At 54.5% G+C, this 20,467-nt stretch overlaps 6 protein-coding genes across 6 annotated transcripts; 2 read left to right on the forward strand and 4 right to left on the reverse strand.

Annotated features, from left to right (window-relative positions):
• Nucleotides 1-581: 581 nt before the first annotated feature.
• On the reverse strand, nucleotides 582-2,356 carry GUITHDRAFT_114615 (hypothetical protein; the record flags this gene model as incomplete). Its single annotated transcript, XM_005826109.1, has 10 exons — nucleotides 582-698; nucleotides 868-1,040; nucleotides 1,088-1,130; nucleotides 1,195-1,236; nucleotides 1,312-1,376; nucleotides 1,423-1,472; nucleotides 1,518-1,608; nucleotides 1,656-1,793; nucleotides 1,838-1,989; nucleotides 2,034-2,356. The coding sequence occupies 10 exons, from the start codon at nucleotides 2,354-2,356 to the stop codon at nucleotides 582-584; spliced, it is 1,194 nt and encodes a 397-aa protein (XP_005826166.1).
• Nucleotides 2,357-2,909: 553 nt separating this feature from the next.
• On the forward strand, nucleotides 2,910-5,830 carry GUITHDRAFT_114616 (hypothetical protein; the record flags this gene model as incomplete). Its single annotated transcript, XM_005826110.1, has 8 exons — nucleotides 2,910-3,271; nucleotides 3,326-3,382; nucleotides 3,448-4,947; nucleotides 5,106-5,156; nucleotides 5,208-5,232; nucleotides 5,325-5,366; nucleotides 5,410-5,645; nucleotides 5,695-5,830. 8 exons carry the CDS (start codon nucleotides 2,910-2,912, stop codon nucleotides 5,828-5,830), a joined length of 2,409 nt encoding a protein of 802 aa, XP_005826167.1.
• Nucleotides 5,831-7,903: 2,073 nt separating this feature from the next.
• On the reverse strand, nucleotides 7,904-12,292 carry GUITHDRAFT_114618 (hypothetical protein; the record flags this gene model as incomplete). Its single annotated transcript, XM_005826111.1, has 30 exons — nucleotides 7,904-7,963; nucleotides 8,023-8,067; nucleotides 8,118-8,159; nucleotides 8,201-8,348; nucleotides 8,391-8,485; nucleotides 8,536-8,647; nucleotides 8,694-8,730; nucleotides 8,776-8,887; nucleotides 8,928-9,014; nucleotides 9,064-9,101; nucleotides 9,161-9,190; nucleotides 9,232-9,286; nucleotides 9,336-9,450; nucleotides 9,494-9,535; nucleotides 9,595-9,749; nucleotides 9,790-9,876; nucleotides 9,921-9,958; nucleotides 10,006-10,085; nucleotides 10,131-10,186; nucleotides 10,232-10,261; nucleotides 10,310-10,477; nucleotides 10,522-10,608; nucleotides 10,654-10,716; nucleotides 10,764-10,807; nucleotides 10,850-10,988; nucleotides 11,038-11,106; nucleotides 11,159-11,254; nucleotides 11,307-11,417; nucleotides 11,466-11,618; nucleotides 11,681-12,292. 30 exons carry the CDS (start codon nucleotides 12,290-12,292, stop codon nucleotides 7,904-7,906), a joined length of 3,006 nt encoding a protein of 1,001 aa, XP_005826168.1.
• Nucleotides 12,293-12,359: 67 nt separating this feature from the next.
• On the forward strand, nucleotides 12,360-13,355 carry GUITHDRAFT_114619 (hypothetical protein; the record flags this gene model as incomplete). Its single annotated transcript, XM_005826112.1, has 4 exons — nucleotides 12,360-12,933; nucleotides 12,993-13,065; nucleotides 13,133-13,168; nucleotides 13,217-13,355. The coding sequence occupies 4 exons, from the start codon at nucleotides 12,360-12,362 to the stop codon at nucleotides 13,353-13,355; spliced, it is 822 nt and encodes a 273-aa protein (XP_005826169.1).
• A 29-nt stretch (nucleotides 13,356-13,384) lies between these two features.
• On the reverse strand, nucleotides 13,385-15,563 carry GUITHDRAFT_114620 (hypothetical protein; the record flags this gene model as incomplete). Its single annotated transcript, XM_005826113.1, has 12 exons — nucleotides 13,385-13,452; nucleotides 13,500-13,687; nucleotides 13,733-13,792; nucleotides 13,847-13,918; nucleotides 13,968-14,044; nucleotides 14,087-14,134; nucleotides 14,180-14,240; nucleotides 14,298-14,377; nucleotides 14,426-14,452; nucleotides 14,503-15,074; nucleotides 15,121-15,290; nucleotides 15,352-15,563. The coding sequence occupies 12 exons, from the start codon at nucleotides 15,561-15,563 to the stop codon at nucleotides 13,385-13,387; spliced, it is 1,635 nt and encodes a 544-aa protein (XP_005826170.1).
• Nucleotides 15,564-16,633: 1,070 nt separating this feature from the next.
• GUITHDRAFT_114621 (hypothetical protein) lies at nucleotides 16,634-19,898 on the reverse strand (the record flags this gene model as incomplete). Its single annotated transcript, XM_005826114.1, has 18 exons — nucleotides 16,634-16,709; nucleotides 16,755-16,824; nucleotides 16,871-16,900; nucleotides 16,947-17,049; nucleotides 17,118-17,144; nucleotides 17,193-17,241; nucleotides 17,286-17,368; nucleotides 17,492-17,542; nucleotides 17,587-17,637; nucleotides 17,681-17,782; nucleotides 17,845-17,904; nucleotides 17,949-18,118; nucleotides 18,175-18,286; nucleotides 18,335-18,419; nucleotides 18,463-18,581; nucleotides 18,626-18,681; nucleotides 18,771-18,868; nucleotides 18,916-19,898. 18 exons carry the CDS (start codon nucleotides 19,896-19,898, stop codon nucleotides 16,634-16,636), a joined length of 2,325 nt encoding a protein of 774 aa, XP_005826171.1.
• Nucleotides 19,899-20,467: the final 569 nt, after the last annotated feature.

A 20,467-nucleotide genomic window follows, 5' to 3' on the forward strand; every position in this document is an offset into this window, starting at 1 on the left:
CAGGTTCCTATTTCCTGGCAAGTTCTTATTCCAGGCACAGTGCATCATTGCATAGCAAGTTCCTAATATGCATGGTAGGTGCTTGATCTCTGGCACGTACCTTATTTCCTGGTATGTTCCTTATTTCCGACAGATTCATTATTTCCTGCAGGTTCCTGATGTACGAACAGAGAGAGGGAGGGAGGGAGAGGAGATCCTCACCTTACACCTGTGATCTAGAGCTGCAGACAAGAGGCTCTTCTGGGACGAGCAGAAGGCAAGCTGTGAGATCGCTTTTGCATGCGCGTTGAACGAGTGCTGGCGGGAAGGTCAGGCGGGTAGGAAGGACTGACAGGAGGCAGGAGGGACCAGAAGGAGTGGAAGAGAACTCTCGCTTTGCTGATGCCATAACGAGACCTCCCCCTGAAACGAGCAAGTCGCCAAGTACGCCATGCTCTCTATGAAGAGAACCGCCGGAACCGCCTCCGTGTGCGCTTGAAACTGAAGGGCATTCGTGAGGGAAGAACGGTCGAGGGCGAGGAGGATCAGGAGGAAGAGGAGGCGACATGGTAGAGCTAGGAAGAGGAGGCAACATGGTAGAGCTAGGAAGAGGAGGCAACATGGTAGAGCTCGACGACTTGGACGCCAGTCTCGATGCTCTTGGGCACAAGAAATGAATAGACGCAGCCGCTTGCCGTCCCTACAAACAGCTGCGAGCTCTGAGAACCTGTGATGGAGAGCAGCGGAAGAAGCAGAGATAGGCAGGGGACCATGACGCGCAGGGCAGGAGGAAGAAGGGAGCAGGCGTGCAGAAGAGAACGAAGATGGAAGCATGGACAAGGAAAGGAAATGATGGGGGGGGGGGGGTGGACAAGGAAAGGACCGTACCTGCATGCCCTCAGGCCACCAGAAGGAGCAGGAGAGGATGTGAGGGGTCGGGATTGTCTGCCGGAGGTGGAAGGTGAACTTCCCCCAGAAGATGAGGCAGCCGTCAGCGCCGCTGGTCACGATGTAGTCCGAGCTCTCAAGGTCTGACACCAGCACGACAGAGGCTAGATGGCCTGTCTATCCCTTCAGCCTCCCCTGCTCTCCCACTCCTCGTCCCCACCAGCCATCTCGTGCGCCAGCGTCAATGTTTCTCCGTTGTAGAGCTGGAACGAGCCAGTCAGCTTGCGAGGAGGTGGGGTAGAAGGGTGTCAATGCGGTCAGCAAGACCTTCACTGAGTCGCTAGCGGGAGTGAAGACAGCGATGTGGTCCTGAAGGGCAGGTGAGAGGCAGCTGGAGGAGTAGAGGGGAACATGGGGGGAGGGAGCAGGAGCAAAGCTTCTCACAGTGTCGACAAGGCATGCGATGCCCTCCACCGGGCTGGCCGCGAGCTTGACTAGCGGCATCGACTCTGCCGTGCCGTCAGCAGCAGTGGGGAAGAGGTACAAGGAGAAGACCAGCAAGGTGGTAGGAGTGAACAGAGGTTTCATCCTCGTCCTGCTCACTCCTTGCAGTCACAGTCAGTCAACTTGTCACTTCACGCTCCGCCAACCCTGACGCTCCCTGCTCCCCACTCAAGTTGCTGGCGAAGAACTCCGCGACATCTGCCCATCTGATCCGCCCGTCCCCGTCCCCGTCGATCTCTGACTCGTGCGAGGGGTCAGCCAGCAGGAGGGAGGTGGGAAGCAACCTCGGAAGACGATTCTGAGCTGATCAGTCTCAGCCTGCAGGGAAGGGACGAGGGTCTTGACGTGCGTCAAGAACTGAGCCTCTCCCATCGCATGCAGATCTGCTGGGACAAACAGCCGTTGGAGGAGGCGCAGGTGATCTAGAGTGGAGTCAGCAAGCGAGAGACTCCGCTCCTACAACCACCTGGAGAGACGCTCTCGATGACTCGAGCCAAGTCTTGCTTCTGCTCAGTAGACGCGTCCCTCATGTCAAAGATGTCGCTGCTCCAGAACGACTTTCGCTTCTTCGTCCGGGACAGTTTCCTCTGGTGCGACATGCTAGCAACCTGATTCGCGCTGTACGAGTGTCAGGGCGTGTCGTCGAGAGGAGGAGGCAGTACCGGGTCTCAGAGAAGAAGAGGCTCTGATCCTCGCAGCAGGAAGAGATGTAGCTCTCACATACACTCGTTCTGATCAGATCGCGCTGACTCCTCCCTCTCTCCGTCTGGCTGATCACAGCAGGTACGTCCATGGCGTTGCTGCTCCTGTGCTGGAACCTTGGGGGAGGCTTATCCTTGGAGTTGATGTAGCGCCACAGTCTGTCTCGCCTCGCCCTTTTCATCTGCAGGACGATGTCTGGGTCCCGCTGGTTGTTCTCCAAGACAAGATGCGACCTGTCGATCAGCTCGCGAGCCTTGAAGGCTCTGAGCCAGGGCTCATCCATGGCTTGTCAGCAGGAGGCTAGGAGGCTAGGTGACAGCAGCATCACTTGCCAGGTCTGCTTCCTCCTCTTGCCTTTAGCAACATCTTCACATGTTGATATCATGCATTCCACTTGACTGCTCTGCTCTGCTCTGCTCTGCCTCCTGCTTCACCGTGCGGTCAAACCGTTGACAAGTTTCGAACTACCCCCTCCTCCGTTCGTACCCCTCCGAAAGTTATCCACCCACCGTCTGCTAGCAAGTACCCCCATAAACTACTAAATACACCCCACCTTCATACTGTACCTTTAGCCACCATTTCTACCCCTACCCCCCACGGCTACCCTATTACGCAATCAAATTTCAAGTCCTCGGCGCAGCATGTCCGACCGACGGAGGCAGCGGACGATGCATGCTGGAATCTCTTCCTGCCCTCCCTCCCTCCCCTCTCCCTCTCCCCCCCCTCCCCCTCTCTCCGCGTCCTCTCCCTTCCCTCCTCCTCACATCAACTTGTCGGCTCCATCCTGGCCGTCCTGCCCTGCCCCTGCACAAGCGATCTCGCCACCAGCCACCGAAATGCGCCAAGGATTTCAGCCAATGTCAGCCTCCTCGACCCATCGAGCTCCTCGCGCAACCTCCTCCCCGAGACGATCTCCCAGTCATGCTCCCTCCCACGTCATGGCGCATCCTTCTTCTACTCCAAGAACCCTCACTGTCGGTGAAGCCGAGAGCGAGCTCGAGGGTAACGCGGTGAGCTTGGAGGAACGGGAAGGCCTCCTGGTGTTTGCAGGAGGGAGGCTGGTGAGCCGTAGGAGCTCTCAGGATGTGCTGCTCTGTGCACAAGCATCGAAGCCATTGGGGTCGCTCAAGGGCTCAGTGAAGTACTTCGAAGTCTCCATCCTCCTTATGGCTCAGTCCGAGTTCGGGATCACCATCGGGTAAGCCTCGCAGCATGAGTCTTCCCGCCCTCTTTGACTCTCTTGCTCGCGCAGCCTGGCGCTGAAGGGGATGGACGGGAAGCAGCCGGGGAGCGAAGCCAAGACAGTCGGGTGAGTGAGCGAGCGAGCTGAGTTGAGAGTTGGAGAGGGAGGGCTGACTGGTGTGCGGATGACAGGTACTCGTCCAACGGACTTGTCTTCGTCGGGACTCCCAACAGCGGTCAGCGCTTCGGCTATCACTTTGGCGTTGGAGACACCATAGGGTGCGGCTTCGACTGCAACAGTCGGGACCTCTTCTTCACCAGGAACGGAGTGAGGATGTCCTCCAACTCAGACCTGCGGAACTTCAAAGAGGATGTGATCCACAGGCTGCATCCCACCGTTTCCTTGTCCTCGCAGTACGATACTGTTGTCCTCAACTTCGACTACGACTTCAAGTACAACAACCCGCTTCTCACCAAGCTCCCCGTATCTCTCTCGCCGGCGAAGCAGAGCCTGGGATCAGAGGACGTGGAGTACGAGGAGGGAGTGAAGCCGCTGCGATCAGATCGGCTGACGTTGAGGGTGATCAAGGAGAGCCTCTCAGAGGACGGGCTTCCTCCTTCCCATCGAGTCATCCGCATCAGCATGCACTTGCAGATGCCCCACGTGCCACCAGGCATGGTCTACTACGAGATGTCGCTCCTCTCCTGCTCCTCCTGCGCACTCGATGGCTCGCGCAAGCCTCCTGACCTCCGCATCGGCATGCAGGCCAACGACTCAGCCTTGCGGACGGGCTTCGTGCCCTTCGCTCCCAAGTCGGTGACGTACAAGAGTGACGACGGGTTGACTTACTGCGGGTACAAACCTCGGCGGCTGACGTGCGGAGAACTCAACATCAACTCATACGGGGAGGGGGACGTGATCGGATGCGGCGCCATCCCGCACCTCAACCTCGTCTTCTTCTGCCTCAACGGCAACTTCCTCGGGTTCCTTCACGTGGGCTGGCTCATGGACTCTCCGTTTCAAGGATTCGCGCTGCTGCAGCATGCCGGGGACATGGCGCGATTCAACCCGGGGGTGAACAAGTTCGCGGTCTCGTACAACAACCTCAAGTGGGTCATGGCGATCGCCGAGGCTGCGCGAGTGGACGCGGCCATGCTGGACGACTATCACGTGCTAGAGATGCGAGATGAGCAGCCGGCGAAACAAGACGCGGTCCGAGCATCCATGGAGAAGCTGGTGGCAGGGAGGTTCGAGGGGCTAACGCAGATCCCTCTTGAGGAGGTAAAGTCGACCATGCAGACCATGGTCGATCGATACTCCAACGAACTTGCGCGGATCAAAGTGAAGCACGAGTCGGAGAAGGGAAGGATGAAGGCAAAGATCCGCTACCTCTCCTCCAGAACATCCTTCCCACCCAGCTCTGCCCATCAGGACTACACGAATGCCTGGGAAGCTCAAGTGGAGATGAAAGAAGAGCAGAAACTGCGACAATCGTACTCGAGCAACGCGTTGAAAGAGCGCAATGCTGTCTACCGGAGCAGCATTTCACTGGGCGAAGCGGATCAGGCTCAGCAGCCCGACAGTCATCACAATGAAAATCGAACAGACTCAGACAACAACATCACCAACTCTCGGAGGCCCTCAAAGACAGATTTGCAGAGTCCGCAAACACCTTCCAAGTTTCGATCAAGGTCACTTCTCCTTCCCTTCTCCTCCCTCCTCTCAACACTGTGCAGATGCACCAACGGATCTACATTACTGAGTCAGACTGCTGCTACTCAAGCTCATTTTATCGAAACACAGAAGTTCTCAAAGATTACATCAAGGTTTTGTCCTGACAAGGCTGCAGGAAATTTGGAAGCGTCATTCAGAACGTGCGGGAGGCCACGAGCAAGAGCACGTGAGACGTTGATATTGCTTCTCCTTCTCTTCTCTGACAGGCTCACCTCAGAAGCAACTCCGCCAAAGAGGACAAGGTTCCTCATGTCCTAGTCACGCTCCTGCTCCTGCTCCTGCTGCTCCTGCCCCTGCTCCTGCTCCTGCTCCTGCTCCTGACATGCGTTTCTAGTTGTGGAGTAGCACTCCGAGGTTGTCAGGCGTGAAGAAGAAGGTTTGTCTCCTGTTCTTGATCCCCCTCATCGCCTCTTGCACAGGTCGACTGTCGCTTGGAAGCAGCTGAAGTTCAGGCCCTCTATCCCTATGATCGCTCCCTCCATCGCTGGAGCCACAAGAGCGACAGACAGCTCTCCCCATCCTCTCCCTCGCCTTCTCGATCAAGTTTGCACCCTCTAGGCTATACTCCGCTCACCTACACTCCAGCTCAGCGCCCAAGTTCTGCTCCCTCCAAGCCAAGGCCGTCGGTCAGGTCAAAGTCCAAGACGCCTGTCCGGTATGTTTGCTGTCTCCTCCCATCTTCTATGCCGTTGATGGTCCACCAGCGACTCAGGTCGCTCGCCATGGCTGCTGGCCGACATACGAGACGACGAAAGAGGGGCACAAAAGCCGCTGGAGGATGAGCTCGAGGAGATTCGAAAAGGTTTCCGCAGGTTCCTGCCGTCCAATGCCCGCGCGTAGCAGAGGCAGCAGCAGTCAGCTGCCCAGCGACTCACTTACTTTCTTGCCGTCCGGTCTGTAAAGCCTGCAAGAACTCGAGGTCCTGCAGTATCATGCTCTCAACCTCGTCATCTGTCCGCGGCTTCCTCGGCACGCGAGCTGAGCTCCATCGCAGAGGCTCGTGCGGCTTCTCGGGGCTGAGGGAGCTCATGGACTGCGAGACTTTGAACTTCCTTCCCCGCTTGAAGTAGGATCCTCCCGCGTTTCCCTCCCCCTCACCTTCTGTCCTGCCTCTGTCAACTTTCCTACGATCATGCTCGATGTCTTTGCGGAGCACCAGCAACTTCTCAAGAGAGTCTCGCTCCAACATCAGCTCCCTCATACATCTCTCCTGCACCTCAACATCGTTCTCCAGCTCCTGCACTTTGCGCGTCAACTCCACGACCTCCTGCGACAGAAGCATCGATTTCTTCTTGAGCCTGTCCTCCCTATCCAACACAATCCCTTTCTCCTCACGAAGAAGCAGGATCTTCCTGTCTCGCTGTACAATCTCTTCTTGCATCTCGTTCATCTTTGCGTTCTTCTTCAGCTGCAGATCATGTAGCTCCCGTTCAGCGTTCTCGTATTTGATCCTCCACATTTCAATCTCTTTTCGAGCTTTCTCATCGTTGGCGTGCAATGCTTCGATAGTCTCTGCTCGCTCAAGCAGCTCTTTCTCCATCCGATGTTTCTCACTGTTGCTTGTCTCGAGCGATTTCTCCAAGGCTGAATGCGACTTCTTCAAGGGAGCGAACAAGAAGTCAAAGTCTCGAAGTTTCTCCTCACTCACATCAAGTTTTTTACGCGTCTCGTACGTCTCCTTGCGAGCACTGTTCACCTTCACATAGAGGTCTGACACTTGTCCGCGCAGTTGTGAGTTCTCCTTTCTCAGCTCCTGTATCTTGACATTGCCAGCGTCAACGTCAATCTTGAGATGGTTTGCGTACGCCTGCAGTTTCTTCATCTCAACGGCTTGCTTCTCGTGTGCCTCAACGGCTTGCTGTAACCTCTCCGTCTTGTCTCTCAGGCTCAGTTTCGTCTCTTCGAACTTTGACTTCCATTCGCTCACTTCCTTCCCCTTCTCGTTCTGAAACTGCACGTACCGTTTGCGAGCTTCGGACTCTGAGTTCTTGAGATCCGCGCGCAGCTGCTCGAGCTTTTCTTCCTTCTCTTCCAGCTTGGTGTGCAGCATTGAGATCTCTTGCTTCAGCTGCACCTTCTTCGCCTCCTCCCCCTCCAGCTGCGAGCTCAGGTTTTGCGTCCACACGGAGAACTTCTCCAGCTTGGCCTTGTTGGCTCGTTCAAGGTCTGAGAGCTGCGAGCTCAGCTGCTGGATCTCCGCCTTCTTTGATCGCACTTCGTTTTGAGCTTGCAGCAGGTTACTCTCAGTCACTCTGATCTTGTTTTCATACTGGCGCACAACATTCACGAGCTGAACGATCTTGGACTGGAAGCGGGAGACGTCAGACGGCATGGAGTCAAGCTTCTCCAGCGACTGACTGAGCAGATCTAATTCGGCATCTTCATCTTCCTGCGGGAGCATTGCATCTCCTCTGGAGGAAGCAGCCTTGTCCTCTCCGAAGGCATCGATGATATTCTCAAGCAAGTTACACGCGTTGTTTGTCATGAGATACATCTGATCTAGCGATGCCGCTTCTGACTTGCCTTCTCCATTCATCCTTGACTAGAGCAAGCTTCAAGGCAAGCGCTTGATACAAGATGAGTCTTTTTTTATTGACTCGCCGCTTCTAACTCACTTCTCGTCGCTCTCTTCTCTTGTCACCTTCTCCTTCTCCGACACTCGTCTTCAACTCAGCTCTCCTCCTCCTCCTCTTCTTCTCGCCTCCTCTCTTCCATCCCTTCCCTCAGTTGCTGCATGGCGGCCCTACACAGGCTTGCCCTTGTCTCCTCCACCCCCCACTTTGACCAGGGTATCACCCCACCCACCTCGCGGGACCGTTACATCGCGCGCACTAATTGATAAAACGGACCAAATGAGGGCAAGCGCGACAAGTACGGGGGTCTGAGGCGGGTCTGAGGCGAGTGGTCTTTCTCTCAGTACTCTTGTTGTCTCTTACGGAGGGTGCGACGGAACAAGGAGTCGCCAGAGGGAGACTGACACCAGGCAAGTCACCGCCATGCTACGCTCCTCCTCCTCCTCCTCCTCTCCTCACCGTCTCCTCCCCTTCCAGAAGCTCATCGTCCACTGCGAATTGAGGCTGCACAACAAGCTCGTCAGGACGGGTCGACGCACACACTGCGCCTTAACCAAGGGCTTGACGTTTCCAAGAGCCGCAGCACAGGCTTGAGCCTGCATGGGCTGTCAGGGGAGGTCATGGCATGGAATGGCACCTGTCGCTTGAAGTCTAGTTCAGCCAAACGAGGAGGCCCATGAGAGGAAAACTTCTCAGTGAGGATAGAGTCCTCGTCTCTCTTTGGCTTCTCGGCCTCTTCATTGGGGGGAGGGTCCTTTGCGAGATCTTTCTCTACGACGATGCCGCTAAAAGCCGGTCGTGAAGGACCATCCTCCATCTGCTCCAACCTCTTCAGCTTGTCCAACTCTTCTAGAAGATGCTTCCTATGGCCCAGCGAGAATTTCAACTCCTTCAAGTCCTCAGACTGAAGCTGAAGCAGAGCCTGCTCTCATATCAGCATTGCACGGCAACATCTGTCAGCAGATATCATACCTTGCCGTCAATGTCTTCTTTGGCCATGCTCTCTTTGTACATGTCGGTCTTCTCCCCAAAAGTCGGTCTGAACGATTCAAGGAATTGCAGGACACCCTGCGTAGTCCAAGACCTGACGGCAAGCGTTCACACCGATGCTGAAAGATGGCAGGGCATACGATGCTTTCGTCGGCTCTTTCTTTACAGACCTGGGATCTGAGAAAGAAGTGAAACCCTGACAAGAGTAGAGTGATGCACAACCCTGCACAGCTTGGAGGTCATAAAACCCATTGTGTCCCACGGAATAGGAGTAGTCAAAGGCTTCGTTCTCATCCCAGCGGACATGGCAGACTTTTCCTCCATTTCCAACCCACTGCAGTCGATCAGGACATGCGAGTCACATGCGATGATACCTGAATCGTTCCGCAGCCTTTCTCGCCCTTGATCCCACTCCCCAAGCAGCTCGCCGCCAGGCGAACTCGAAGGCCACAGACGGCTTTCTGGGAGCAAGTCCAGTGAAGGAAAGAGACATCAAGGAGAAAACTGCACCTGCATCAATGGCTCTGCTCCTACCAAAACTTCTTTTCCTGCCTCGGCATGTCACAAGCTGCCCAGGCTCAACGGACGTGCTGAGAGGTTTCGTCACCTTGACTTGGCGGCTTGTTCATCGCTGGAGCTTTGCAAGGGTAAGCTAGAGGAACAAGGGAGGACTCGGACCTGAGGCAGACGAGTTGCTCACGCAAGACTGGGGAGTCACTTGCTCAGAGTCTTTCTGCTGGAGCCATCAGGCGCAAGAGCTTGTCGTGCGTCAGCACACGTACAGGCTTGAGGTACTTGGGGATCTTCTCAAGGATCGTGCTTGGCACCTTCGCCTGTGCTGGCACTGGCGCCTCCTCCTTGAATTCCTTGACAAGACCCGAGGGACCGGGAAACAGCCTTGTGCACATGAGCAGGTCTGCGGCATGCGGGGGGAACACACCTTTGCTCTTCTACAGAAATGTTCTGCTTCGAGGGTGGAGAGCTGGGCAGCTGTAAGAAGGAAGTTCTATGAATGCTACTCACAGACCTGCTCGAGTTCACCTGCCGTGGTATCGCGACATCAGGCGCAGGAAGCATACGCGGCTCAAGTGCTTACTGACCTTGCCTGCTTCCAGCGCTCGCGGGGGAGGCATCTTCGAGTCGTTGATCTCCGTCGAGAAGCCACGCGAAGCAGCTTCAGCGAACCAGCGAGACGCCTGAGCCAGTCACGAGGGACTCGCTGAGAGCTGGCAACACCTTAGAAGTGTCTCGAGCGACGCCCACACCCTCCGCGTAGAGGCAGCCGAGGTTGTACATGGCCTGCGCGTCCCCCAAGTTTGCCGCCTGTGACTTCTCAGCCTCCTCGCCCCTTCCCCCGCTTGCCTCACCCGCCAGAACCACTTGGCTGCCTTGTGCTCGTCTTTGACTACCCCGACCCCGTCCTACACAAGGAGCATTAGCAAGAGACCTCACCCTCCTCCCGGCGTTCCATGTAGGCAATGGCGAGGTTGTACTGGGCCTTGGTGTCGTTCTGTCGCGCTGCCTTGGCGTACCTGCAGGTAGCGGTCAGGCACGAGCGCGTCGGTGGCAAGGAGAACCATTTCACAGCCATGTAGGGGTCCTTGTCCACCCCAACCCCTTCCATGTAGCACACCTGCCATGACGTCAGAGGCTCAGGGTCTCGTTGGAGTCGCAAGACCCCCAGCATCCTCTGCGCCCGCATGTCGTCCTGCAGTCGGAGATCTCACTTGCACATCTTCATCTTGCCTCTCCTCACCTGCTGCGCGGCTTTCTCATACCAGAGCGCGGCCTCCGTCACGTTCGGAGGGCCTCCCTTCCCTTTCCCGGACAAGTAAATCGCGAGGTTGACCTGCGCACGCGCGTGTCCTTGTTCCGCCGCCTTTCTGAAGTAGAACCTTGCTTGTGTCTGGTTCACATCCACTCCCTGCATGCAGGTCATGACAGGCAAACAACTTTTGAACTCCTCACTTTTCCTTCAGCATAGTAGCACCCGATGTTGTATTGTGCATCCATCACGTTGTCTTTGTCGGCCAGCAGCTTCAAGAAGTTGAAGGTCTTTGAAAGGCGTCAGGTCGACCTTGACAGGTTGTCTCGATCCACCTTGGTATTGTTGATGTTCAAGGTGTCCCGATTGAGCGAAGTCTGATTGAAATTGACCCAATCCTGACAACCGGGGCCGTCAGGAGCGCTACTGGAAGGTACAAGCAAACCTCTAGGCCTGACTTGTAATCTGTCTTTGAGGGAGGATGTGGATCTTGATGAGATGTCAAGATAAGAAAGAAGTCTCAACTTTCACCTCTGAGAGTGCGAAGAACATCCGGAGGGAGCGAGTCGAGAACAGCATTGACATCCCTCACCATCTCGTGCGCCTTGTTATAACACTGCGAGAGTTCTCTCTTGACAACTTCATCAGACGGTCTCTGACGAAACACTTGCTACAACAGCAACATCACTTGAACATTCTCTTTGCAATCTGATCTTCACCAGGAAGAAGAATTTTGCTTCCTCCATCTTCTGCAAAGACCTGTAGGCTATTCCAGCTCGATAAAGCGCCTTCGCACACTATGAATGGGAGCAAGCAAGTACCATCAATGATTCATCGCACCTTGGTGTTGTTCTGGTCGATCTTCAAGGCCCTTTCGCATGCTACGATGCATTGCTGATACCGCTGAGACTTCAGGTGAGCAAACGCCATATTGATCTAGATGTCGGCACGACTCAGGACAACACAAATGAACATGAGCGAAGATCACGTTAATCTTCACGAACTCCGACTGAGTTTTCGAAGTCTGGAGATCCTGCGACTCTTCTGACACCAGATCTTCAATATATTGCAGAGCCTTGCCATACTTGGCGATAGCCAGCTGCCAAGCAATCAGCTGATATGAGGGTCTTGAGAGGATTGAGAGTACATCGTATAGAGACATGTTCAGCGCGTCATTCCCCATGTTTTTCAGGGCAATAGCAGCTTCTGTCCTGCAGATTTCATCCAATACATGCTCTTCTTCGAGCGTGGCGGGGGAAATCTTTCCTATGTTCTCTGCTCGTTCCACCCTTGTAATCCCCTGCCAAGAGACGTCAGAAGAAGAGCTCGTTGCGTCTAAACCAGGAGCTAGAGATCCTCTACCTTGTTTGTCTTCTCATCATTCTCTAACTTGACGACGTAAGATTTCCCCACCTCCTCGCCATTTCGCAAGGCCCCGTCATCATCGCAAGCAACCACCTTGCAGAACCTCTTGGAGCCATCGTTTCTTACGATGACAGCCATCTCGTTCGAGTCGAAGTTGTTGTGCAAGGATCGAGTATAGGTGAAGTTTTTCGGCACCAACAGACCGACGTGCGTCTCCTTTAGTTTCCATCTTCTCCAATCCGACGGAAACCCATCGAAGAGGCCTTGGGGGTCTATCAAAGTCTCGTACTGAGACTGGTTCCCTCCACTCAGCATGGTCTCTTCTATCCTTCGCTCCCACATGTTGTCCATGGAGCCGGCAGCATGGATCTCCTGGAGCTCCTTCTCATCAAATTTGTCGCTCAGCAGCGGCAGGTCCTCCAACGCCCCATTTCCTCCTCGCAGCCTCAGCATCTTCCCTCCTCTTGCCATGGCTCGCAGGCCAGCAAGAGGCGATGCAGGAAGAGGCCACGCTCGTCTCTCCTCTCTCCTCACCATCCTCTCGTAGCCCCTCGCCATCCCCCCCAGCCATGCAGCCATCAGGACCGTCAGCCTCCCCGCCCCCCGCATTGCGCCTCTAGCGAGGTGTGGGTACCTTGTAAAACCAGGGGTCCAGGCACCTTAAGTAAGGAATGCCATGCTGCGGAGAGGCTTGACGGAGGGCTGGCGAGGGAGGAAGAGGTGGAGGCTGCGAGAGCTGGTGGAGGAGGTAGGAGATCGTCTCTTTCTGCAAGGCCACGACGAGGAGGGTGCGCCGGCCCTGACGACGCTCAGAGACTTCATGCGTGAGAGCCCGGACAGAGTCGGGGAGGCTCAGATCTTTGATCCGGCCTTCGAGGAGGACTGCCCTGAGCTGCTGCTCGACTTCGATGTCCCTCCTGACTTTGCTGGGCGTAACGATCTCTTCCACCTCCTTGGCCCTCAACGCCCAGACTTTCGTTGGTTCCTCGTGGGTCGGGCAGGGCAGCAAACGCCTTGGCACGTCGACCCGCTGGGCACCAGCGCATGGCATGCGCTGATGGAGGGAGAGAAGCGGTGGAGGGTTCTGGAACCCAAGGACCTGCATGCTTGGCAAGAGAGAGTGTTCGAAGCGAAGGAGATGTCCAGTCGCAGACTTGTTGATGAAGCGAAGCAGCAGGGGCATGGTTGGATTGAGATCTTGCAGAGACCCGGGGATGTGGTAGTGATTCCGAGCAGCTACCCACATGAAGGTTGGTGTCTGCTGTTGCTATACCTTCTATCAGTGACTCGCTTGCGTGCGGGCGCTCAGTCACAAACTTGCAAGACTCTGTTGCTATCACGCAGAACTTTGTGAATGAGAGCAATCTTGTGTACGCCTACAGGTAAAGGCGTAAAGCTTTGCGGGTAAAGCCGGGCCGATCAGCGGTTAGTTGACGTGAGGGTGAGCAGGTTCTTGAAGAGAGCATGTCCAGACAAAGCAGCGAGGTCGAACGCGGAAGACCCACCAACTTGTTGACCTGACGGTTTGGGCAGATTCCAAGAGCTTTTGCAACAGCACATGCCAGATCTTTCAACGCTGATACAAGAGAGAGGGTTTCGTGACAGCAGCATGGTGACTGCAGGAGGCAAGAGACAAGAGCGTGAGAACTCACATCTCAAAGAATACACTTGAAAGATACAGCTAGAATACACTCGGCGAGGTCAGTTGAAGCTACCTGATTCTAAAGCCGACACGCCATTTTCATATGCAACCAGCAGATTGATGGCGGCTGAAAGGATTTGATCAGGACCAAGACACCGTGAGGAGAGAACGTACTGGATATCGTTGAGTTCAGTTGCTTCTCGATCGATCCTCTCTCGACGTCGCCCTGGTTCTTCAGGTCTTCGAGTTCAGCCCGGGATTCCTGGAGCGATGACGTCACGGCACAAGCAGCTGTGCGGCGGGAACCTTCCTGGATCATCTCATGCAACTTGGCGGAGAGACTCTCTGCCTGTGATCTTGCTCTGCAACACCGTCAGGCCGTTGCCGACGTGCGTGACGCGTCTTACTTGACCAGCGCCGCCGACACCGAAGAATTGGTTCTTTGAAACTGAGCTTGGAGATCCTTCCTGTGCCAACAACGTGTGAGTCTGACCACAAGGCATCGATCGAAAGGAACCAACCAGCGACTGTCAAACTGTAATGAGGCCGTCGCGTTGAATTCTTGAGAGCTCTTCTCCACTGCTGTTATCTTTCTGATGAAATCGAGGGATCAACGAATGCACACAGCCATCTGTCTCGTACCCCCGCAGCTCATTGACGATGTCGTCTTCATGATGTTTCATCTCTCTGTTTTCATTCACAGCATCTTGCATAGATTTCTGCATTCCGGTCAGAAAAACATCAGTCCTCTCGACAGCAACCATGGATTTCGAAGTCCATTCGTTTTGTTGGTTCTTGACGTAGTCAACCTTGAGACATGACATAAGGGCAAGGCCGCGACTTTACTTGCAAACCTTGTTTGACAAGTCCTTGAGCTCTTTGGCTCCCGCGTCCCGATCTTCGTCAATCTGCTGTCTGTCGCCAAGCATCAGGATAAAATACGGTCGCCAAGCAATAACATGTGAGCCCAACCTCAATCGCTCTTCTTCAGTGTCCCTGCTCTCCTTCAGCTCATTAAGAAGTGACGATACGCTCTGAGTGTCTGTTGAGACCTAGACACGAATCTAAGCCAATCTTCACGAAAGAGTGCGTTCAGTTACATTCGAATTCAAATCATGAATCTGCAGCTGCAACAAGGCGCGATCAGGATAGCTATGAAAGTTGATAAAGGAGCAACCTGAAGCTGAGAAGTGGATAGCTCCAATTGACGGCGTATGAGGTCTAGACTGCTCGACACATGCTTAGCTGTTGATGTGTAGTTGCCTTCCAGCGCCTTAATTCGATTCCGCATGTTCATCAACTTCATCTTGGACTCGCGGAACTCCTGCTGCAAGCTCAAGAACTTCTTGTCATCATTGCGCTTGACGTCTATCAGCGATGCATTGAGACTATCGATGCCTCCCAGAATTTGGTCCTCTTTCATGTCAAGTTCTCGTTTGACTTGGTGGATCTTGTTCCGGATCTTAGAATGAGAACCGACGATCTGCTCGCTTTGCTCCTTAGCATCGTGAATGATCTTGTCAAAAGCCTGAGCCTCTTTAGCCTCATCTCCTTCATCCTTGTTCTTTGCAGCATCTATATTCTGCAGTTCGCGTTCCATCAAATTTCTTGTCAGCTCCTTCAATCTCATCCTCAGTTTCTTTCGTATCGCAAGCACAGCTGCGAGCTGATCGGAGAGCGAAGATTTCGTGGTCTCTGCATACTTTGACAGTCTTGTGTCTACAAGTTTCAGAGCCAGAGATGTTCGAGCTAGTTTGCTGTTCAACGACAGGGAACGGCAGGAGAACAAAAGTACCTATTGCCTTGCTGATGGAACGTTGGAACGTCTGAGATAACCTCCTGTCGTCTTTCAAGTGACGCGCTGCCTCTCTATCAACAGACTTGGAAAGTCTAGCAAGCATCCTGCGGATATGCCGCTTCTCTTCGTTCAGTGTCGACTGTATCTCCATCCCCTTCTCGCTCTCCCTAAGTAAAAGATCACACCGGAGCTACCAGGAATAACAAGCTTGATAGGAGCAAGCAACACCTTGTAGCAACAGCTCGGATGCCTTGCCACTCCTCCTTGTCCCTTGAGCTCAGAGCTGCCAATCTCCTCTCGAGCCGCTCGAAGTTGAGCTGAAGCGACGCTGAGCCATAGAGGACACTGCCGTTCTCCTGCTTGTTAAGACACCTCACAATCAAGATGGCTGCGAGACAGCCTAGCATGCAGGCAACTGGCAGGCGCCATGTCTGAGCCATGCGCGACTCGGGGTCAAACTTGCCTTGCCTGGACCTCTCTCCCTCTCATCTCGCGCTCCCTTCCAGCATCTCGCTAATTCCGGAACAGTGGCTGGCAAAATTTGAGAAGCTCCGGGCCAGCTAGGTAGCTGACAACCTTTGCACTTCTGAGGCGGATCCACCGACAGTCATGGACGCGGCCGTTACAGAGGCGTTGCAGGAGCCGTTGGATATGCAGACAGTGGGGGGATGAGGGTCACCCGTCATGAAGGGTTGCGGCAGCAGGGCCAAGGGGAGGGAGGGGAGGAGGAGAGAATGCAGAGGCGAGAAAAGAGAAGAGGAGAGAAGAGAGATCAAAGCTGAAGAGAAGAACTTTGCCGACACCAAAGAAAATTCAAAGATAGCACTAGAGGAAAATTCCAGAAGATTTGTCAACGACGAAGTTGGGACAAAATAGAGCAGCAGGATGAAAAGAAGATCGGCGAGAAGTGAATGACGGGAAAAGGCAAAAAAACTAGTAGAGCATTGAGGATTTAGGTTGCTGATCCGAATAATATTGATACAAAAGATCGGTGTACTCGAGAAAGAAATTACTGCCGTACAACAAAGTTTAATGGAACCGTGTCGACGTGTTCAAAACCAATGTAACAACCAATCTCAATGTTGAGGTCTCATTGCTGGGTGGTTTCAGGATGTTCGGCAAGTTGCATTCGAAGGACCCGTATCAGGCAGAGTTGAACCATCTGTCAGTAGACGCTCTCTCCATCGGAGATCTTCCTCCAGGCAAGCTACTCCTCATCTTCCTCTGACGCCTCATGACTTGTGCAGGAATGAAACTCGGCGGCGGCTCGAAGCTTCATTTTGATTCTCGTTCCCCCTCATGGAACCCTGACCGCCTTGGCTTCAACATGCAGAGTGCTGGCCCTCCTCTCGGAGTCGTTTGAATGTGCCAGGGACAATCAGAATGTTGGCCACGATGTTTTTTCTGTTTCTGCATCTTCAGTTTGCTCTGTGAACGTTCGTTGGCTCTATGGACATTCATCATTGTATGTTTGAAGGAAATGTGATAATTTCGATGTGTTTCTATGCCCTCAAGCGCTCATCTCGTTCTTACTGATCGGCGTGTAGAGCTCTACTTGCATGCTCGACGCGACGGCCAGCACACAACTGCGAGGGTCACCGTAAGCAGAGGGTGCAAGCAGTCTCTTTCACCTCCTGTCGTCCTCATAGCTCACGATCGCTGTTCCTGCGCTTTCTGCCAGCCCGCGGCTGACAGCAGCCCCTGCGACGTGTTGGGAGAGCGAGATGGAGGGTGAGGAGACGGTCACCTGAGGAGACGTCGTAGATGGAGATGACATCTAAAAATTGGGCTGAGTGTTGGCATCCTTGACCTCCCCTCTTTACCTGTCTTCTCCCCCGTGGTCACCACGTACTTTCCCTCATGCAGGAAGCTGGCTCGGTGCATCCCCTTCACGCGCGCTTCTCTCGGGACGAGATGGTGACCCACCTGCCTGACGGTCACGTGATCACCTTGCTCCACAAGCTACAGACAAGCGAGTGAAGACAGACGTCGACCCTTCTCGTGTCCCAGATCTTGAGATCCTGCCAACCCGTCACGGCGTTTTTCTCTCTCCTATTCTCTCAGCTCACAGCGTCGAAGCTAGAGGACAGCAGCAGAAACTCGTTGGTCGGGCTCCACCTGCGCCCAGTCTCAGAGAAGTTTCATTCGACCTTCTAGCTTACTGCACGAAGTTGACGCAGCTTCTGGCCGCTGATTCGACGCGTAGGGAAGGGGAGCGGGAGCGGAGGTCGGAAACCTGGATGGCCTGGGCGAGGGTGACAGGAAGAAGACAAGCCAGGCACCAACATAGTCGTTGCCGCTCGATGCGAGGATAGTTCCCTCCTGTATCTGTTATGAGCCTCGACAGGGCAGGGATCGTTACACGCACAGCTTGCATGCCATGGAGAGCTTGAAACCTCACGCACTTGATCACTTGCCCCTGCTGCCTTTCACTTGCCCAGCCCTCTAGTCCATCAGCTTCACCTCATGCAGCCCTACAAGTGTCCTCTGCGAGCTCAACTGAGAGTCGACGATCTGAGGGAAGGACATGAGCTCGTGCGGCTGGAGGGTCGACTACCTGTGATATGACGATGTTGCCGTCCTTCCCTGCACTCCCGATCGTTCCTCCTACCTCATGAAGGCTGAAAATGCCTCCGTCATGCGCCGCAAGCGATGCAACCTGCCCAATTTGTGAACGACCAGCAACTGCCAGCAACTGCCAGCAACTGCTAACGTTTCAACCTGCTTGGGTAACATTCGCTTGCCAGATGAAGCTGAGAGGTTGAGATCCCAGACGGTGATCTAGGTGAAACCATTGGGAGGTATCGGAGCAGCTCAGAGCTTACCGCCTTGTCATTAGACGCTGTTAGCAAGAGGTTTTGGTCTTCCTGCTGGTAGGACAAGAACTGCAGAACCATGAGGCAGTTTCTATCAGGGGCGGAATTTGCCTGAATCTCTCCTATCCATCCTGAGTGAGCTCGCCAGGAGATGAGGCTCGAGTCGCCACATTCTTCCCCTGTCCGAGACCGTCGACATGTCAGGCTTGCACATACAGGTGGGAGAAATGAGGACCTCCAACTCCGAAGATTCCAGCATATCCTCCATGACCCGCAGCAGCGAGGAGAGCGCCTCCTTTCCGGAACGACATGGTGTAGATGCGCTTCAGGTTCGAGTCGTTGTACACCTGCGAGGGGAATGTCAATGTCGGACAAGATCAGGCAAGAGAGCCAACCGCATTTTCTATGGGTGCGATCCCTCCAATCCCCTCGCTCAGGTCTTGCTTGGCGGCTCTTGTACTTACAGTCTTGCAGGTATACCTGCCGTCCATCAATGCCAGTCGTTGCCTTGAAGTGTCGAGACCTTCTCACGCTAGAATCGTCGAAGTCTAAAGCGAATTGAGAAAACCCTGCTGTCTCGTCCTCTCGCTCGTTGTCACACGCTTGAGGGTCCCGACGAGTTCTTGAGGACAAGTTCTCGATCTTCGATGAGGTCACAAACACGAATGCGGCAGACAAGTCCTCACTTCTTCTTTCACTCTGCTTATCCGCTCTTGTGCGCTTTCGATCGCAGCTGCATCACCTGATGTTAGAAGGGACTCCAAGGCTTGTTCCAACGAGTTCAACTCTTGCAGCTTCAGTGGCACTCAGATCAGCCGCAACACAACTCACGAGCCATCACATGCACCTTGGTCTGCATCTCCTCGCAGGCTGCTCCCGACCTGGTGCTTCGTCGCAGAGGAGCAGCTGCCGGGCTCTCATCTGCACGTCTATCGAGCGGCTCAACTTAAACGACAGAATTCAATGTCAGTCTTACCGGCTGATTCGTCGGGGCTTCGCTGGCGCTTTTGGTTCTTCGGCAGTGTTGACTAACGACTCGATACCGAGGTTCATCAGGAACGATTTGTTTCGATTGATGTTCTCAAGACGAGCCTTCTCGTACTCCGACATCTCAAACTTCTCCGGCTCTCTCGCAGCATGGGAAGAGGACTTCGACTTGCTGATGGAGGAGGTGGCCTTATCATCTTCTCTGTGCAAGGCTACAGAAGCCTCTGCCGATTCGAGAGCATCACTCAGGATCTGATTGAATTGATCCTCGCTCTTGAGCTTCCACGACAGCATCCTGCTTCTACTCATGTCTTGATGAGCTACACTCGACTCAACTTCGCCTTCATTGCCTCCCTCGCGCTTCGACGCTCTTGACTTGCTCTGACTGTGATTACCAACAGACTTGCTTTGAAGCTTTCGGACTTGTGCAGGAGTCTTGACAGTCTTGCTGCTCGTCGGTCTCTTCTGCTGCTCTTCTCCTAGGTGATGCGCCGCTCTCCCTCCCTCGGTGTATCGAAGGCCTTGTAGGGCTTTTTCAAGGGCTGCAGGGTTATGGGAGGCTCGAGGCTTCTTGGCTGGTTGGCCGACATGCTCACTGTCATCGGAGTCAGCTTCATCCTTCAAGTCTGCCTCATCCTTCAAGCTCGACAGCCGTTGCCTGGCTTGCATGGAAGCTCTTCGACCTGACGCTCTGAGGCTGGGCCTTGTCGATGACTGGGAGGTGGGATCTTCTTCTTCTTGCACCTGTGTGCTGACAACCAATGTAGCATGCTCACAGGTAGCAAGCCTCGGTTCTTGGCGATTGAAGCTATTCTCTTGCAGGCCCCGGTTTCTCTTGACAACTGTTGCCGGAGTCTCTGTCTTGGAGGTCGCAGGTTCACTGCAACTCCTCGGACTCTCCGCCCTCTTGAAGAAGCTTGTGATCGACGCTTGTTCGCTCCTCATGCTGCCTGCATCCAATCGACGGCTCATTCGCCTGGAGCTCAAGTGTCAACAACGGGAGGGTATGCTATCGCTTTGTTGGCTCGGGCACGGCACAGTTTTTCTCTTCTTGGCGCAGCATCTTCTTTCGCCTCTCATCGCATGCTCACGCTTACCTCTACTCCCCCATGCTCTCTCTCCCCCTCCTCTCCTCCCTCCATTCTTCACTCCTTCCCTCTCTTCCGCATTTTTCCCGCCAAGGCCCGTCCTGAGGTGAGCTTGACAACAACCGTTAAAAGTCTATTAACTGACCTTCAATGCTTGCTTCCCCTCGCCCACCATGCTCCTGCTCCTGCTCCTGTTCCTGCTCCTGCTCCTGCTCCTGCTCCTGCTCCTGCTCCTGCTCCTGCTCCTGCTTCTGCTCCTGCTCCTGCTTCTGCTTCTGCTTCTGCTCCTGCTCCTGCTCCTGCTCCTGCTCCTGCTCCTGCTCCTGCTCCTGCTCCTGCTCCTGCTCCTGCTCCTGCTCCTGCTCCTGCTCCTGCTCCTGCTCCTGCTCCTGCTCCTGCTCCTGCTCCTGCTCCTGCCTCCTGCTCCTGCTCCTGCTTCTGCTCCTGCTCCTG

The sequence above is a fragment of the Guillardia theta genome, assembly GCF_000315625.1.
Source record: "Guillardia theta CCMP2712 unplaced genomic scaffold GUITHscaffold_77, whole genome shotgun sequence".
Classification (NCBI taxonomy): Eukaryota; class Cryptophyceae; order Pyrenomonadales; family Geminigeraceae; genus Guillardia; species Guillardia theta.